The sequence below is a fragment of the Rhipicephalus microplus genome, unplaced genomic scaffold (assembly GCF_043290135.1).
Source record: "Rhipicephalus microplus isolate Deutch F79 unplaced genomic scaffold, USDA_Rmic scaffold_18, whole genome shotgun sequence".
Taxonomy (NCBI): domain Eukaryota; kingdom Metazoa; phylum Arthropoda; class Arachnida; order Ixodida; family Ixodidae; genus Rhipicephalus; species Rhipicephalus microplus.
The window spans coordinates 6095474-6114859 of NW_027464591.1; the positions used below are offsets into that span (position 1 = coordinate 6095474).

Genomic DNA, 19386 nt, shown 5'->3' on the forward strand with positions numbered 1-19386 from the left:
CTTGCATACATCTTTGTACGTGCCTGGCTTTTGCTGGTTGTGTGACAGTGACTAACAAAGAGCAAGCCCACATCTGGGCACCGTGGAGGATGTACAGTTCTTGGCAAGTTACGACTGTAGTGACCATAAACGAAGTCCCTATATAGAAACTGGTACGCAAAAAGACGATCAATGGGTTAGTGCTAAGAGGGCAAGAAGAGAAATTTAAGACCTTGTTCCAGAGTGATACTGGACTCTAGACGTGCCACAAGGTTCTGCCCTTAGTCCTCTATATCTAATTCACATTAACAATGTATACCTTTGCATGTATCTTCAAATTTCCGCATTCACGCTTGCCGACGACTGTTATTTATCGTATCATTACTAACGCTTCTGACCAAACATTACTGCGAGAATACCTGGACTACATCCTACACAATGACGTGATGACTGGCATATGTCCTTAAATTATTCTAAAACCTCATACTATTGAATAAAACCACTTAATTCTTAGCCAATCCCACACAGTGGTTATGTGTCACAGTTAATACGTCAACCAGAACAAGAACGTCAAGATGTCTCCAGAGCCAGCCGGAAAAAAAGCCGTGCATCGATCATGACCGTGAGTGAAAGCCTGGGATACGGCCTGATGGGCTTCGGAACAGCGCTGTCCATGTTCGCGCTGACCATCGCGCGACACCCGAGCCGAGTCGTGGTGCTGCTCCTGTCTTCCTTCAGCTGGATACTGTCGCTGCTGCTGTCCTCGCTCGCCTAGTTCGTGCTCTCGCCGCTCGGCTCATCCCTGGACGTGGTCGTGGCCATCGCCGTGCTCTTCCAAGAGGGCGCCCGACTCGCCACCCTACAGGCGCTGCGCAAGGCAGACCACTCGCTCAAGTTGGCTGCGCTCGCCGGAGATGCGCAACTGGCTCGGAGCAGGGCTGCGCTGGCGTACGCTTCGGGCCTCGGCTTCGGCGTCGCCAGTGGAGCCTGCTCACTGCTCAACCCGCTGGCGGACATTGCCGATGCGGGAGTTCCTCCCGGTGTCGCGGGTACCACCAAGAGGTACGTCTCATGGTAGCTCCACACGACACGGTTTCCCATCGCGATTCGCCTCGATGGTCACTGCGGATTCACATGCCCTGATGCACTTCGTCGCAGTGACAAGTGGGCTCATATAAACATTAGGCATGCGCGTAGACTCGCGTGAAACACAACCGTTTCCGTTCCTACACTAGCTTTTGTCTTAGTCATTGAGCGCGTTGCTGATGTTGTAAGATGATAACCGTATCAACTTGCCTAGATTATCTATCCTTGCAAGACAGAGCGCTGATATACGCAAGGAAGAATGGAGGAGGAAGGTACAATCCTAAAACGGAGATCTATGCGACAATTTTGAGTTCTGGTCATAAAAAGAATGAAAGGAAGGCTCACTGGAAAAGTACATACATACCACGTCATATTAATTTTTGATTCGCTAAAAGTCGAGAGCAGAGCGGCTAGATTACCTTGACGTTGGCATCTCTAAAAACTGTCATAGATGCAGTAACGCCTCGAAAGGCTTGGCGACAGTGAGCGGGGATCAGTTTCCAAGAGTCATATAGCGCATATAGACTCTGAAGACGGAAGGACAAAAGATCCAACCCCTCGTTAGTTTGATGAGATGTCTGCTTGACGTCAGTCGTTTTCCATCCTCCGAAAAATAAGGCACGTGCTGGTTGGAAATTCTGGAATTTCATGCGATGCGTGTGCGTGCATTTTTGCGAGACGTCATCTGTACGATAGCTAGAATATACCACCACGTGTACGTGTCCAAAGTGGTAACCTCATTGCTGGTCCAGAAAATAGAAGACCAGCTCTTTCGTAACGTCTTTCGAATATAAGAAAAGCAATGCAAGATGTAAAACAAAAACAGAACGCTTAAGTAGAATTATACTGGCCAGAACAGGTGACTAGATACTAGTTGAAGTAGAAATATCGTCAATTATAGTTACATAATTAAGCATCCTTCTTGCAATTTGAATAGATTGAACTTTTTTTTCAATTGCCTTTCAAGGTCGCAAACAAGCGGCACTTCCATAGTGCTGCCCTGCAGAAATAATTTATACTGCGCCTACTGTCCTTTAGCGCTAATTTGTAAGATTCGTACTGTTCTTACTTGTTTTCGTTGTTTCGTTTGTTTATGTACAAATTGCGTGTACAATACAACTTCCCTACTGGAAAAATAATTCGTGATTACAGTCTCTTTGTCATTAGGCGTCCCTACTTTATCCCGTATCACGAGGAAGTGACGCCGATACGTGGCGCTGCCTTCGCGGCAGCTTGTGGAACAGATAACCCGTGACGAGCCGCAGCATTGCACATGGCATCCACACATGCGCGGCGCACGCTGTGCAAGCACGAACCACCGCAACGCAGGCTTGATTGATAGGACCTTACTTGTTTGCCGATGAGTATCCAATGGATGTCGTGCTTAACAACCCATGTTTGCAGCATGTGCGGCGTGTGCCACTTAACCGACGTAGCCGATCCGAATTTTCCTATTTAAAATAAATTCGGGAATCTCTTCCCCTATCGGGAGAATGAAGGCAATTAAGCGATGCTTGGAATGTGCGTGTCTGACATATTAGGGAGGAATGATCTTTACTGACAGAAACCAGCAAATTTACCAGGTGGCCGGGCTTAGGCTTCCCATGCGGGGACGTCAAGCCCTGCAACGACGCCACTTTGCAGGGGTGCTTTTCTTGTGCATTTTTGCAAACGGAGCGGAACAAGCATGACAACAAAGGACACGTAAACAGGACGAGTGCTATACTTCCAATGTAAGTTTACTGATATAACGCGATGAAAAATATACAGATGTTCGCAAAGCCCACAGTGTCAGTAAACTTCTGTTTGATATCTAGCGCCCGTCCTGTGTACAAGTCTGATTATTTTCTTTTATTCCGCTGCGCTTGCTAAAACCCACAGGCTGTAATCTCATCAACTAAACCGCATCTCTGCGTTGAACAGTGTGTTTTTTTTTCGTTTTTTTTTCTTTCTATGTCATTACGGTTTTTATGTTTCTATGTCATCACGGACGGACGGACGCGCAAACGGACGAATGAACGCACGGACGGTTGCACGGACGGTTGCACGGACGGAGGGACGAACGCACTATGGACGGATACACGGAAGGTGGCACGGACGCAAGCAAGGACGGACGCACTTATGGACAGAAGCAAGACGGACGAAAGCACGGGCGGACTGACGGATGCTTCGCCCACTCATCATCATTCATTCCGTGAATATGCTATGGTTTTTGCCTTCCTCATGCCGGTTTCACCCAGCGTGACACTTTCATTATTAACACATTCAACAACGAAGGTCACGCGGCCATATTCAAGAAAACGTGGCACCATGGAATGACAAGCGACCTCAATAAAAGGTCAGATAGAGATATCAGCAACGATCTATTCTCGACAAGCACATGATGAAGAGACCACCAATCATTGGAAAACTGCGCGTACAAATAAGCATGTCACCGGCACACACTATGGGGCCGAATTTCCACAGCTTCATCGTCGTCCGGCACTCCACGTATCATGCCAATGTACTAAATTGTGTAATTAAATGTGAGCCTCAGTACCGCGGTTGTGAGGCTTCGTTTTCAAGGGACGGCTCTCAGCTCTCCCATAGTAGAGTACTGAGTACTCTAAATCGTTAACCAATTCTTCAGAACACATCCTCTTAACGGGACGGCTTATGCTCTCCCATAGTAGAGTACTTCGTGCTCTAAATCGTTATCAACTCTATCTAAACACACAGAGCTGCCAACGGGACGGCTTTAAGCTCTCCCATAGTAGAGTACCTCTAGTACTCCAAGTCGTTACCCACTGTTTTCTACACACACAGCCGCATGAGATCTTTTATGTATAGTGGGACGGCTTCCTGCTCTCCCATAGTAGAGTACCAAGTACTCAAAATCGTTGAACACTGTTTCTAAACACACGCTCGTCCCATGGAATCCTTGTTACGGGATGGCTATATCTATGTTACTCTATGGCTATATGCTCTCCCATGGTAGAGAATCAAGTTATCTAAATCCTTAACCACTTTATCTAAAAACGCAGCCTTTCTTTTCCTGCGGGCAAACGCATCTTATTCGACGTCGTGAGCTCGTTCACGGCGTAATTTTTGTTAACAGGGCCTCATCAAGTGTGAGGCCGACGGGACGGCTAACAGCTTTTCCATAGTAGAGTGACCGTTAAAGGGGCCCTGCAACACTTTTTGAGCATGGTCAGAAAACGCTGCCGATCAGTAGTAAACGCTCCCTACAACACGTGAGCCCAATATTCGAGTGCAAGACTCGACCTAGAATTCACAATAAACTATCAAAGTAAGCAAAAAAATGTTGTCTCTTGTCTCGACAAACCACGCAATATGCCGAAAAATCACACGTAGTAAGCCCATCATGAGCCACTGGCTGATTTGAACTTGGCGCGCTCACTCGTTACAAATATGGCCGCGGGAGGCCGCTACTTGTACACGCGTGCGCACGCGATCACACTGAAGAAACCGCGCATTCGAAGAAAAAAAAATACTAAAAATCAGCAGATCCCACGTACCTGGGAATCGACGCTATGCGAAGTATGTGGAGGGAAGGTGACTGTGTTGCAATTATGTATTGTGCGACGCGTCATAAAATGACGCTAGGTATGCGTACAAATGTTGCACGCACAGACATAACTTGAAGAGTTGCAGGTGTTTATATAACCAGATCTTTGCACTTGCGTAACGATGCCAACTGGAATATGCGTATTAGCAACATCAGAAGCTGATATGAAGCGCAGATGTTCGCGAAGATGCTGGCCCTGGACACTACTACATAAATGAACTTCAGCATATGGCAAATAACCACAATTGGCGTTAACCCGACGTGATGACTCTATCAAAGGAGTACATTAGTAATGTTTATAAAATTGGGTAGGCAGCACTGTAACCACTATTGGCTTTTCACAAAGATTAGCGTCTATTTGAAAAGTATTGTTTTGAGACCTGGCGTAGCTCTGTAGTAAAATGCTTAATTGCCACGCAGAATGCTTAGGTTGGATTCCAGCTGAGACCCTGACATTTATTCTTTGCATTCGTCGGGTCGACGCTACCAATGTCGAGTATTTCTTAACGCTCGCACATTAAAATTGCCCATGTGAGTTCTCGTTGTTCCTAGGTAGGCACTGTCTATCACCTGTGGCACGTACCCGCATACCAATGGCATATACCCACCCGTGGGTATGTGCCTCTGTCTGGCGAGAAGTGTTTGATGACGTACGCGGCGGGATTGTGACATTGTTCATGTTTTTACCAGCACGTCATATTCGTCAAACCATTTTACCCTCCCATGCTTATTTAGTTCATGCCAAGTTAAGGGGGTGACCACGAGAGCACCCAAATGTAAGCGGCTAGATCGATCCATAAATAGATAGATAGATAGATAGATAGATAGATAGATAGATAGATAGATAGATAGATAGATAGATAGATAGATAGATAGATAGATAGATAGATAGATAGATAGATAGATAGATAGATAGATAGATAGATAGATAGATAGATAGATAGATAGATAGATAGATAGATAGATAGATAGACAGATAGATAGATAGATAGATAGATAGATAGATAGATAGATAGATAGATAGATAGATAGATAGATAGATAGATAGATAGATAGATAGATAGATAGATAGATAGATAGATAGATAGATAGATAGATAGATAGATAGATAGATAGATAGATAGATAGATAGATAGATAGATAGATAGATAGATAGATACGCTCAAAGTCACCGAAGCTCCTTAAGAAATGCTTCGCATTTAGAAGCGCTCAAGGTCGCGATGCGCGCGTGACGTTTTTCTGTGGCCCTGCCATCCCTCCCTGCTTAGCGTCCAGCGCGTTCGACGGGTCGAGAGGAGAGAAGGCAAATGCGGCATGCGACAAACCTTTGTAACACCACTCGCACTGGACGGATTCTTAAAATTTTTGCAGCGTTGATTTCGTGAGGCAATCATCTCTTCCAGTGAATTCATTCCATGGTTACTTGAAAAGGTCGTGTGTCAGCAGTGTGCTCCTTTCATAAACTTGGTCGCGACAGCACGCGAAGTGACCTTCCTCCTCTCCCAAATTACGAATATGATAAGCTCGCGCGCAGGAGAGACCACGCTTCGTGGAGGAGCCAACGCTAAAGATATCTTGGGCTTTAGCCACGGTGGCTTTAGCCAACGTGAGCTCGTCCCGCCATCTTGCCACTCATAACAAGAACGCACCAAAGTTTCGAAGCTCCGAGGACTTCCAAACGGTGTATGGTGAACATAAATCGCTTCCCGTTAGCAAAGCACGAAGCGTACTCAAAGTACGCTTAGTCGCGTATACTGTGGTTAGCATCACGCGCTGAAAATCGAAATGGTGCTGGTTCAATTCCGCGCGACGAATGCTTGCCTCCCGATTTTTTCCTTGCAGTCTTTTAATACATATTTTTCGATGTAGTTCCGTGAGTAAGTCAGCGGAGCCGTGGTGGACCACGGCGTAAAACACTTTCATGTTGAAAAATCTACACGGTGATGAAGTGAGCGTCCATATTCCCGTAAAAGCATGACCTTGGTGTTGCTTCACCTGCGTGCACCTTGCATGCACTTTGACTTCCGGACACATCCGTAATTCACTAATTAAAACAAAAAAAATGATCCCTTGCTCCTCCAGCACGTTGTCCTATTGTCGTTTTGCAGTTTTCTCCTTATCTCCTTAATGGTAATTATCCGAAAACAAAGACGATATATATATATATATATATATATATATATATATATATATATATATATATATATATATATATATATATATATATATATATATATATATATATATATATATATTGTTACAGTGAGCTGTGATAAGATGGTTTTATTTACAGGAAGTGAACGATGGTCGTTTGCGGCAGCACACTGCGATCGTGCCAAGACTCTTCGTCTTCCTCTGCTTCTCTTCTCTACCTTTTTCTAGTCTGTTACATTCACCCGCAAGCAGACGAAGCCCGTAGGGCGAGTTATGATGCACAAGGAGGGTAGAAACGTTTCAGGCGAGCAACGTGAGTGAGCTGCGTTCTGCTCGATCGTCGACCATTGGACAAAAGACGAGCTATTACGTAAGTGAGCTGGCTTAGACGCTGCAAAACTACAAATGGGCCTGAAAATCGTGACAGAAGCTTTTGACACAATCCACGCTTGCGTTGCGGTGTCCAAAGTAACACCAAGTCACTTTTTTCGAATAAAACCGGTTCGTGACGGTCGTCGTATCGTTCCTTCGAACGACGTTGAGAGGCCAGAGTACGAAGACGAGCGATTCGACGGGCTTCTTCCGCGATGCACAGGGTGTTTGATACAGAGTCGTCATTGTGTAGAATGAAGGGTAGGAAAGTGTCTAGAGGGCTTAGGGGCAACCTGGCGTACAACAGATAAAATGGGCTGAAGTTGGTTGTTTCATGCTTTGCCGTGTTGTACGCGTAAGTGACAAAAGGCAGCACTTCATCCCAGTTCTTGTGATTGGAAGAAACGTACATGGCAAGCATGTTGGTCAGCGTTCTGTTTGTCCGTTCAACGAGGCCATTCGTCTGCGGGTGATACGGTGTGGAATGACGGAACTGTGTCGTGCACATGCGTAGTAATTCTTCAACGGCATCGGCAGTGAACTGGCGGCCACGGTCGCTGATAATAGCACGCGGTGGGCCATGGCGAAGGACCATGGAGTGAAGCAAGAAGTCCACCACGGATGCAGCGGTAGAAGAGGGAATAGCTGCGGTTTCGGCATACCGCGTAAGATGATCTACGCAGACGATTATCCAACGCTTCTTATTGTTAGATAACGGAAATGGACTCATAATGTCAATTCCCACTTCTTCAAAAGGTGTGCTGGGTGGTGTTAACGGCTGAAGGGGACCTGGTGTAGCGGTGGCCGGGCGCTTGTGACGTTGGCACGTCTCGCAGCTAGCGGCGTAACGCTTCGTCGTTTCGTACATCTTGGGCCAGTAAAAGCGTTCCTGCGTGCGGTTCAGCGTTCTAATAAAGCCGAAGTGACCGGACGTCGCATTGTCATGCATGGCACGCACAACATCGGAGCGAAGGCTCTCGGGGACAACTAGAAGAAAACGTGCTCCAGGTCTGGTGTAGTCAGTTTTATAGAGCAACTTGTCTCGGACAGTAAAGCGACCGCTGTGTTGGGAGGCACGTGCGGCGGCAAAAAGAAGATCCAAGTTGAGATAGTTGCTTTGTTCTCTCTGGAAATCAGCCGCGTTGGGGAACGTGCTTGTAACAGCAGCAAGGCAGTCGTCAAAATTCTCATTATCGCAGTCAGTAGTCGCAAGAGGAATCCGGGAGAGGCAGTCTGCGTCAGCGTGACGACGGGCACTCTTGTACGACACCGTAAAGTCATATTCCTGAAGTCGCAGCGCCCAACGTGCGAGGCGGCCAGATGGGTCACGCAAACTAACCAGCCAGCATAACGAATGGTGATCGGTAATCATCTTAAATGGCCTCCCGTAAAGATAACAACAAAACTTCTGTACAGCGAAAACAGCTGCCAGACATTCCTGTTCCGTAACTGTGTAATTGCGTTCTGATTTGCTCAGGCAACGGCTGGCATATGCCACGACATGCTCTGGGCCATTGTGACGTTGTACAAGCACCGCGCCTACACCGATACCACTAGCGTCCATGTGGACCTCAGTCGGGCAAGATGGATCGAAGTGACGCAACAGTGGTGCTCACGTTAGTACAAACTTAAGTTGTGAGAATGCGGCGTCACACTCTGGCATCCAGTTGAAGGTTGCATCCTGTCGCAAGACGTTTGTCAGCGGATACACGATCTCCGCGAATCGTGGAACAAAACGACAAAAATATGAGCATAGGCCGACAAATGAGCGAAGGTCTCGTGCGGACTGCGGTGATTTAAAAGAGCTCACTGCTTTTATCTTGCGAGGATCGGGTCTGACGCCATCCTTGTCGACCAAGTGCCCCAGCACGAGAGTTTGACGTTCTCCAAAGCGACATTTTTTAGAATTCAGAACCAGCCCGGCTTTTTTGATGCAGTCGAGAACAAGACTGAGACGGTTGTTATGTTCCTCAAACGTACGGCCAAAGATCACAACATCGTCAAGGTAGCACATGCATATCTCCCATTTTAGACCACGTAATACTGTGTCCATAAATCTTTCAAAGGTGGCTGGAGCATTACAAAGGCCAAAAGGCATGACATTAAATTCAAATAAGCCATCCGGAGTTATGAAAGCAGTCTTTTCTTTGTCGCCGGGTTCCATAGGTATTTGCCAATAACCTGACCACAAATCAAGCGTTGAAAAATAGGAAGCGGCATGTAAGCAATCTATGACGTCATCAATCCGTGGTAAGGGATATACATCTTTCTTCGTCACAGTGTTTAGACGCCTGTAATCTACGCAGAATCTCCAGCAACTATCCTTTTTCTTGACAAGAATTACCGGGGCTGCCCACGGGCTGGACGACTCTTGCACGACCCCTTTGTTCAGCATGTCCTTTACTTGTTCGGCGATAACTTTGCGCTCAGAGGATGACACTCGGTAGGGATTTTGTCGGATGGGGTGTGCAGAGCCAGTGTCTATTCTGTGACGAGCGCGGGACGAGGGTAACTGAAGGGGTGCATCTCTATGTTTGAAGTCGAAAGCAGCAACATGCCGGGAAAGGACCTGCACCAGCGCTTGCCGTTTCGTCATACTGAGAGTCTTGCTGAGCATAGTGAGCATTAGATCTTCATTATGGCGAATTTCACAAGTAGAGGAAGAGGTGGGGAGGTCCGTAGCTATTGCTGCTATCGAGTTGCATGAGGCTTCATCAAAGAGAGCTATCTTCATCCCGCGAGGAAGCACAACTGGCGTGGCAGAACAGTTCAGCGCCCACAATGTTGCTACTCCTTTTGTCATGCACACCACAGAACAAGGCACAAGTATGTCTTTTTAAAACAGTTCTTGCGTAGAGGTCCCACTACGAGGTCAACACAAGCATCATCAACCGCTGTGGAAGAGACTCGAACGGGTGTCAAGCACCAAGATGGTGCTATCACTTCATCAATCACACTAAGTGTGTCCCTGTCTTCGCCACGGTAGTCTTCTTCGGAAAGCGACGGTATAAACAAATTGTTTAGTGATATTTGCCCACTACCACAGTCAACGGAAGCACCGCATTGCTCCAGGAAATCGATACCAAGAATGACATCGTGCGAACAACGAGATAGAACCAGAAATTCTGATACAAATACTTTTCCAGCCAATGAAACACTGACAGCACATACACCAAGAGGATTAATCCACTCGCCGCCTACACCACGAAAGGTGATTGTATCGTCCCATGAAAACATAACTTTGCGACCTAAGCGGTTTCTGAAGGCGAGGCTCATCACAGACACAGTCGCCCCAGTGTCAACTAACGCCATCGTCGCTATTCCATCAATCAACACATTCACTTTGTTTTTGATCATAACAATAGGCAGAGGTATATCTTGAAAAGACCGTCCGGCGACCTCACCTCCATTGGCCGCGGATGCTAGTTTCCCGGCGGCGGAGAAGAACGACGCAGAGGAGACGGCGAGCGACGAGAACGGTTGGATGGTGGTGTCAAACTCCGCTTGGATGCTGGCGAATCACTGCGTCTGGTCTCGCGCGAAAAACGGTCCCTTGGAAACAAGTCGGTTGTCCGCAGGTCATATGAAGCACCGGGTCTTGGTGGCGAAGACATGGCTGGTGTCCTTCGTGATTGGCGGCGTTGTTGGCGGCAATACCGAGCAATATGCCCACTGAAACCACAGTTGTAGCACACGGGAGGGTCACGGTTTATACTATATTCAATGGGACGAATCCTGGGCCGCTGCTGTCGGCGAGGAAGTTCGTTATCACGCGAAGAACGGGTTTCTGCCACTCTCTGGAATTCATTGTATTCGTAGTAGGGTTGGTCGTAGGGTTGGTACTGTCCTTGCCACAGCGGAGCGTAGTCTGGCTGAGAGCCCTGAGTATAAGAATGGGGCTGTGCTCGTCGTGATCGTGCGTCATAGGCAGGGCCTCTATCGTATAGACGTGGCTGATACTGAGGTGTGGCATCAGAATCCTCAAAGCCCTCCGCCACTTGGTGCGAGGAGAAGGAAGCAACGTTTCGCTCGAACTCTGGCGGCTGATAGGGGGGATGAGTGCTTGGGTGGTATGCCACTGGCGCGTACAGGCCGAGTTCTTCACGTACTATCTGCCGGATTGTTGTTGCAAGATCAAGCGCCTGGTTGCTGTCTATGCTCGCGATGGTCGTCACATTGGGTAGCCTGCCGAACTTTGGCGTGATGCGCCTCGTCTTTAGTTGCTCAAAATTGCGGCAATGACGAATGACATCGGTGACAGATGTCAAGGTGTCTTTCGCGATGAGGAAACTGTAAACATCCTCGGCGATTCCTTTTAGAATGTGCCCGACTTTGTCTTCCTCAGACATTCCGGAGTCAATGGTCCTACATAGCTTTATGACTTCCTCAATGTAGGTCGTGCAAGTTTCACCTGGCAGTTGAGCGCGTTGTATTAGCGTCTCTTCTGCTCTTTTCTTTATCGTTGTTGGGTCACCGAAACGCTCTTTGATTTCAAAAACAAATCTGTCCCACGTCGTTAGCGTTTCCTCCCGATTCTCGTACCACATTAATGCAGTATCCGTCAAAAAGAACGCGACGTACAAAAGCTGAGAAGCGGCATCCCATCTGTTTGCGGCGCTCACCCGTTTTTAATGGATGAGCCAGGCCTCGACGTCTTCATCTGGTCTGCCGGCAAAGGGACGAGCATCTCTCAGTTGTGGAGCCGAACTGGTCGACGCAGAAGTCGAAAGGGTCGATGTTCATTTGCGTTGTGGGACATGTCCAGACCAGATGGATTCGGTGGAAGTCCAGCAATGCGACGGCTCCGTCGAAGAACTTGCGGTTCACCTTCCGTCTTCGGGTGTCGATTACCCAGCACGTCCACCACAACTGTAACAGCGAGCTGTGATAAGATGGTTTTATTTACAGGAGGTGAACGATGGTCGTTTGCGGCAGCACACTGCGATCGTGCAAAGACTCTTCGTCTTCCTCTGCTTCTCTTCTCTACCTTTTTCTAGTCTGTTACAATACATACATATATATATATATATATATATATATATATATATATATATATATATATATATATATATATATATATATATATATATATATATGGAAGTTCCGGAGCCCTCCACTACGGCGTCTCTCATAATCATATGGTGGTTTTGGGACGTTAAACCCCACATATCAATCATATAGAAAGAAGTGTTTCTGCAGACCCAGTGCTTTGCATGCGTCGTTAAGGAACGACGGATGAACGTGCAAAAATGTGTGTTTCTTCCAACGTTCCTTTGTCCAGGAACGAAGACAGGCCTGCCTTGTCGGAACGTTCAAACATATATATATATATATATATATATATATATATATATATATATATATATATATATATATATATATATATATTGTGGGCATTTAGTATACGCATCCTCTTCACCTGTACATTATCATCATTATCATGTGTGGCTCATGCATCCTCATCGTTGTCGCATAGCATCATCATCTTGGCTCATTCATCGTAGCTGTCGGCTGCCGGTTCCTCGGGCCTAATAAAAGGTAATCCAGACCAAGACTTCATACGTGGTGGAGAGTGCTGTTAGATCCCTCGTCATCCTCTCGACCACTCTACCCCCTGGAGCTACGTTCAGGTCGCCGCTTGGGCCAGGTGTCCGGAAATATGTCGCACCAAGATGAGGCCGGTGCTGCAGCCGTTCCCACTCAACCACTGCGTGCCGCGCCTTCTCACGTCATCAACAGCCTCCAGCGTAAGCCCTATCCCTTCGCTGGTATGCGCGGGGAAGATGTGGAAGAATGGCTGGATGATTTCGAACGTGTCGGCGCTGCTAATCGGTGGGATAACGCCTACAAACTCGCTCACGTGTCATTCTACCTCACGGGTGTCGCGAAGACGTGGTTCCTCAACCACTTCATCGACATCCCCGACTGGTCAGCCTTCAAAGATCAGCTTCGCCATGTCTTTGGCACACCGGCTGTTCGTTCGGCTCTCGCAAAGAAAGCTCTCGCGACTCGGAAACAGCACATCGGGGAGTCGTACACAGTCTACATCGAGGATGTTCTTTCACTTTGCCGCCGGGTTGACACACCAATGACAGAATCAGACAAGGTGCGCCAGCTTCTTAAGGGGATTGCACCCGTCGCATTCAACGCCCTAGTGATCCAAAATCCGGCTACCGTTGCTGACGTTGCGACAACCTGTCAGCGCCTCGAAGAACTCGAATCTATGCGCCTACAATCAGACAGTGACGCGGCCCGTATTACGACTGATCCAAACCTGCGAGACACGATAAGGGCGATTATACGTGAAGAATTAGAATCAATGGGATTCACACTACCTTCAGTGTGTCCCGTTCAGTCCTCTTCAACGTCATTGCGGGATGTCATCAGGGAAGAGCTCACGTCCATGACCCACATGGCCAACCTGCAGCCCATTGTCTCTCGTACTCTACCATCGTTCCCGCACACCGCCGCCGCACCACCAGGCACCATCAGCTCGACGTCCCCGCCACGAACGTACGCGTCGGTTGCTGCCGCACGTCCCACAAGCTTTCCCACAAGCTTTTCATCACCACCGCGTGAGCCGTCACCTGTCCCTCTGACTTCTCTCTCTCCTGGTGCAGTTAGCGCAAGCTACTACCCTCATCATCGATCGACTCGGCCTACGTGCTATTATTGCGGCTATCGTGGTCACATTGCACGCTTTTGCCGCAAGCGCCAGCAAGACGAGCGCCGAGGGTACGACATACGCGAACGGGACTATACCGCAGGAGCCTTGTACCAGGGTCGCCGTTATTCGTCACCGCCGCGTCGGTTTCCATCTCTGCCAGCATCGGGTGAACTGCGCAGTAGTCACCGATCAACCCGACGCCGTTCACCGTCGCCTTACCGGCGCTCTTCTTCTCCTCTTCAGCCTGCTTCCCTTACTTCTGATCGGCGTCCGGAAAACTAAGCGATGCAGTTTTTCGAGGACAAACTGCATTCCAACACAGGACTCCAATTCCTCCAGCGCGCCCCTATAATATGATTGCGGTCACAGTTGAGGGAGTGGACGTTGATGCTTTGGTGGACACTGGGGCTGGGTTTTCTGTTATTCGTGCTGATTTGTGTGCCCGTCTTCGAAAAGTCACGACGCCTTATGATGGACCGACACTGGTTACAGCCCAGGGAACAATGATTCGCCCTTCCGCTCTCTGTACTGCCCGTGTACTAATCGACGAAATTCTTCATCATATAGAATTTGCTGTGCTATCCCCGTGCTCCCATGAACTCATTTTAGGCTGGCACTTTTTTCCTCTGCTTCTGCGGCTATTTGCTGAGCACAACGTGTCGTACATCTTACTGACACGGACCACTTGCTCAACGACGAAACCTACAGGCCACTTCGACTCATCGCTGCAGTAGACATCGAGTTACCACCAAACGAACATCAATTAGTGACAGTTTTGTCCAACGACGTCGACTCTGGTGACATTTTGGCCACTCCGTCACCATGTTGCCTTAATAAAGGCATAACTCTAGCATCAGGTGTGGCTCGCTTCAACAATGGATCAACTGTCCTCGCTGCTACCAACACCACACAAGATAAAATTTTACTACCACGGGGCACTACTGTCGCCTGCGTTGCCGATCTGCAGCCTGTATGCGTTGTGCCTCTTACCCCTGTCTCCTCTAAGGCCATCCTGCAGATCATGCTGCTCCCTCGGCCTTTACAGCAGCCATCAACAAAGACTTGAATGACTCACAAAAGCAGCAGCTGCTTGATTTGTTGGAAAAGCATGCAAACTCATTTGACGTTCGTTCATCCACCCTGGGCCAGACAACTGCTACAGCACATCGTATTCAGACCGACGGAACATCCATTGTGCACCACCGTCCGTACCGCGTCTCTTTAGCTGAACGAAAAATCATTGAAGAAAACGTAGACGATATGCTCCAACGGGAGATAATCCGAACCTCAACCAGTCCTTGGTCGTCGCCCGTCGTTCTGGTACGTAAAAAAGACGGTTCCGTACGATTTTGTGTCGATTACCGAGCACTCAATAAGATCACTAGAAAGGACGTATACCCCATGCCACGCATCGACGACGCCCTAGATTCCTTACAGGGTGCTGAATTCTTTTCGAGCCTCGACTTGCGTTCCGGCCAGTGGCAAATCCCCATGCACGAAGATGATAAAGAAAAAACTGCGTTTGCAACCCCGGACGGCCTATACGAATTCAATGTTATGCCGTTCGGTCTATGCAATGCGCCCGCAACTTTTGAGCGCATGATTGACACCGTGCTGCGTGGCCTGAAATGGAAGACTTGCCTATGTTACCTCGATGACATTGTTGTCTTTCATCGACGTTTCCTCAACATCTGCAACGCTTGGACGAGGTCCTTACTTGTCTTGCGGGCACTGGTCTTCAAATTAACACCAAAAAGTGCCATTTCGCCAGCAGATCTATCAAGGTACTCGGTCATATTGTGAGCAAGGACGGAATTCACCCAGACCCTGATAAAACTACTGCAGTGCTTCGCTTCCCTCGCCCTGACAAACCAAAAGATTTGCGAAGTTTCCTTGGTCTCGCCTGTTACTTTCGGCGATTCATACAAAACTTTGCCTCCATAGCCGCACCACTTCATAAGCTACTTGCTTCCGGTATGCCCTTTCAGTGGTCTCAGGAAAGTGAATCGGCTTTCGACAGCTTGAAGAGTGCCCTCACGACCGACCCTGTACTTGCTCATTTTCACGATGATGCACAGACTTTCCTGCACACAGACGCTAGCGGCCGCGGTTTAGGAGCCGTGCTCCTGCAACGCGACAGCTCTTCGCGAGAGCGAGTCGTTGCATACGCCAGCCGTGTCCTCTCCGCAGCCGAGAACTACACGATCACCGAGCAGGAGTGCCTCGCCATCGTTTGGTCAGTACAGAAATTTCGTCCATATCTCCATGGCCGCCATTTCACATTGTGACCGACCACCATGCTCTATGTTGGCTTTCGACACTCAAGAACTTGTCGGGACGCCTCGGACGCTGGATTCTACGCCTCCAAGAATATGATTTTGAGATCGTGTACAAGTGTGGCAGGAAGCATAGTGACGCCGATGCTCTTTCTCGCTGCCCACTACCAGCGACTCCACTCGGGGTTTCCACCATCGATTTGCACAACATGCCCTCGGAGTCCACGTCTACGGTGGTTTCTTCTCTCGCCTCTATGAACCAGCTGCCTTCGGACGACCCGCACGATTTTCCTTCTCGACAGTTGGCTGACCCATACTGTCGACGTATTATAGACTACCTCACTGGCAGTTCCCGTCCACCTAATGCAAGGCTCCGTCGCCAACTCTCGCAATTTAAGCTGGACAACTCGGTGCTGTACCGCAAAATTTACCATCCTGATGGTCAGCGCTGGGTTCCCGTTCTACCCCGATCACTTCGGTCCGAAGTCCTCAGGGCACTTCATGACCATCCGACTGCTGGTCACCTTGGTTATCACAAAACTTACGATCGCCTTCGAAGTCGGTTTTATTGGCCAGGCATTACCACTAGTGTAGCTCGGTACGTCGGGTCCTGCACTACCTGCCAATGTAGAAAACTACCAACATCTGCTCCCGCCGGTAAACTACAGCCTCTTCCGTGCCCAGCCACACCATTCGAAGTTGTAGGCGTCGATCTTTATGGCCCCCTCCCAGTCAGTGCTGCTGGAAACCGGTGGATAGTAACAGCCATTGACCATTTGACGCGCTACGCCGAGACGGTATCTGTTACTACAGGTTCAGCTTCTGAGATTGCTGATTTCATCCTCCGAGCCATTATACTGCGTCATGGTGCTCCACGTGTGTTGCTCAGTGACCGTGGAAGGGCCTTTCTTTCACAACTAGTGAACGAACTTTTTCAGGCCTCCGGCACAACTCACAAGACTGCCTCTAGTTATCATCCCCAGACTAACGGCCTCACTGAGCGATTCCACCGCACTCTTGCTGACATGATCGCCGCCTATATTCAAGCAGACCACAAAAACTGGGACGTTGTTCTACCATTCGTCACTTTCGCCTACAATACGGCCATTCAGCGAACAACCGGCTACTCGCCATTTTACCTAGTTTATGGACGCTCCCCTACTTCTTTCCTGGACGTCTCCTTCCTTACCTGCCAAGCGAATTCATCTCCATCCTCTTCAGAGGAATACGTTTCACGACTCGCACAGTGCCGCCAACGAGCTCGTATAAACACTGAAGCCCGCCAGCAAGACAGAAAGCTAGTTTATGATGAATCGCATCGTGACGTATCCTTCCAACCTGGAGACGAAGTGCTCCTTTTGACGCCTGTTCGCACACCTGGTTTGTGCGACAAATTTCAGCCTCGGTTTATTGGGCCGTACACCGTTCTTGAAGAGACTTCACCAGTGAATTATCGCGTGACGCCACTTGTAGCCCCAGCAGATCGCCGTTATCGAACTACAGAGGTCGTCCATGTCTCCCGTATGAAGCCCTTCATGCGACGTTCTTTGTCCCCTTGACTTGCCGCGGCCAGGCTGGCCGCTTTCACGTGGGGGGAATTGATGTGGGCATTTAGTATACGCATCCTCTTCACCGGTACATTACCATCATTATCATGTGTGGCTCATGCATCCTCATCGTTGTCGCATAGCATCATCATCTTGGCTCATTCATCGTAGCTGTCGGCTGCCGGTTCCTCGGGCCTAATAAAAGGTAATCCAGACCAAGACTTCATAATATATATATATATATATATATATATATATATATATATATATATATATATATATATATATATATATATATATATATATATATATATATATATATATATATATATATATAGCTCCGTGCATCCGTGCATACACAGCTCGTTTTCGATGAGCGCGGAAGCATGGACGCTTTTCTGAAAACCCACCTGCCTTAAATTATTGGAATCAAACTGAGAACACTTTTCTTTCAGATCATTGGTGTTCTGCGTAGTAGCGTGCAAGAAAAGATTTCATATAGTTTTGTTTATAATCTGTAAATTAACACAGCTACCAGTAAATTTGTTGCACTTGAGAAAATGCCAGACAAATGCTTGGCAAAATAATTTAGCTACTTTTTTAACTCCTTGCTAGGTTTGCTTAGCTACTTATTACGCTTCAATCTAGCGATTTTTGCTCTCCAACATTCGGCAACACTGCTTGAAACGTATGCAGTCCCAAAGTATTTTGAACACACTTAAGACAAACACTGCTTGGATATGTTTCACGAAATGTTTTCGTATTACCGTGTCATCATTACACACACTGCGCGGCAATTTTTCTGCTCTACAGAAAAGAAAGTTATGGTAACAGTTTTGCACAGCCGGCTATGGCTATTTCCTTGTTCACCATTATGCAGCATTCCTGAATCGTTCATCCTGGCGTCGGCATTGACCACGGGCATTCTGACGGTGCTGCACACCCTGTGGAGCGTGGTCGCTTTCCAAGCCCTGTGCCTTCAGAGCACGCTGCTGATCACCTTCCCGCTAGTAGCTCACATGTTCGCCTCAGGCGCCACGCTGATGTACTCGCGCGGACACTTCGGCGTACCGCTGGCCGCCATCGTGGGCCTCCTCTTCCTGACGGCCGCCGTGGCCTTCGTCGTAACCGGTGGCCAGGCCGGTAGCGCCTGGTCCCGACTGGGTCTCGCACAAGGCAGCAGCTCGCCCGAAAGCTCCGAGCACCAGACGGCGTAGCCATAGCAAGGCGGCTGTGCGAAAGCTCGTCCACGAGAGTCACTTCAAGCTGGGCCTGCTGCTGGAGGTCAAGATGCCTTCCTCACGATCTACTTTAGCAACTTTCGAACTTTTCAATTTCGCGGCAGTTCCTAATAAACGGTTTTACGGGCTCGCGCGTGTGTCTCAAGAGCTAGAAAACGGCCTCATCCAGGCACCATATCTCCTTAAACTGGTTGTCTTGGAGGCCATATATAAAAGCAGTGCGTTCTTGCTTTGCATGATTTGCTTGCCATTTAGCTTGCCATTTTGCTTGTCATTTTTCACACTCGGTAAACGGTAATGGCAGTGATTTTTTTTTCACGTGAAGCATTTTTTTTTCAGCAAACTAAAAGCACGTGCTTTATGGCCATTTATCCAGCTAGCTATGTCTTTAAAATAACGCGTTCGATGCTCTAACCACTGAGCTATCACAGTAGCCTAAGCTATGTCTTTGTGCTCTCGAGGCTCTTTCGTTAGCTTGATATACTACACCAAAATC

General features: G+C 48.2%; 1 protein-coding gene across 1 annotated transcript; it reads left to right on the top strand.

The window, feature by feature from the left end:
• Nucleotides 1-595: 595 nt before the first annotated feature.
• Nucleotides 596-18866, top strand: LOC119187334 (gamma-secretase subunit Aph-1). Its single transcript, XM_075883639.1, has 3 exons — nucleotides 596-694; nucleotides 755-1041; nucleotides 18530-18866. The coding sequence occupies exons 1-3, from the start codon at nucleotides 596-598 to the stop codon at nucleotides 18864-18866; spliced, it is 723 nt and encodes a 240-aa protein (XP_075739754.1).
• The last annotated feature ends 520 nt before the right edge of the window (nucleotides 18867-19386 follow it).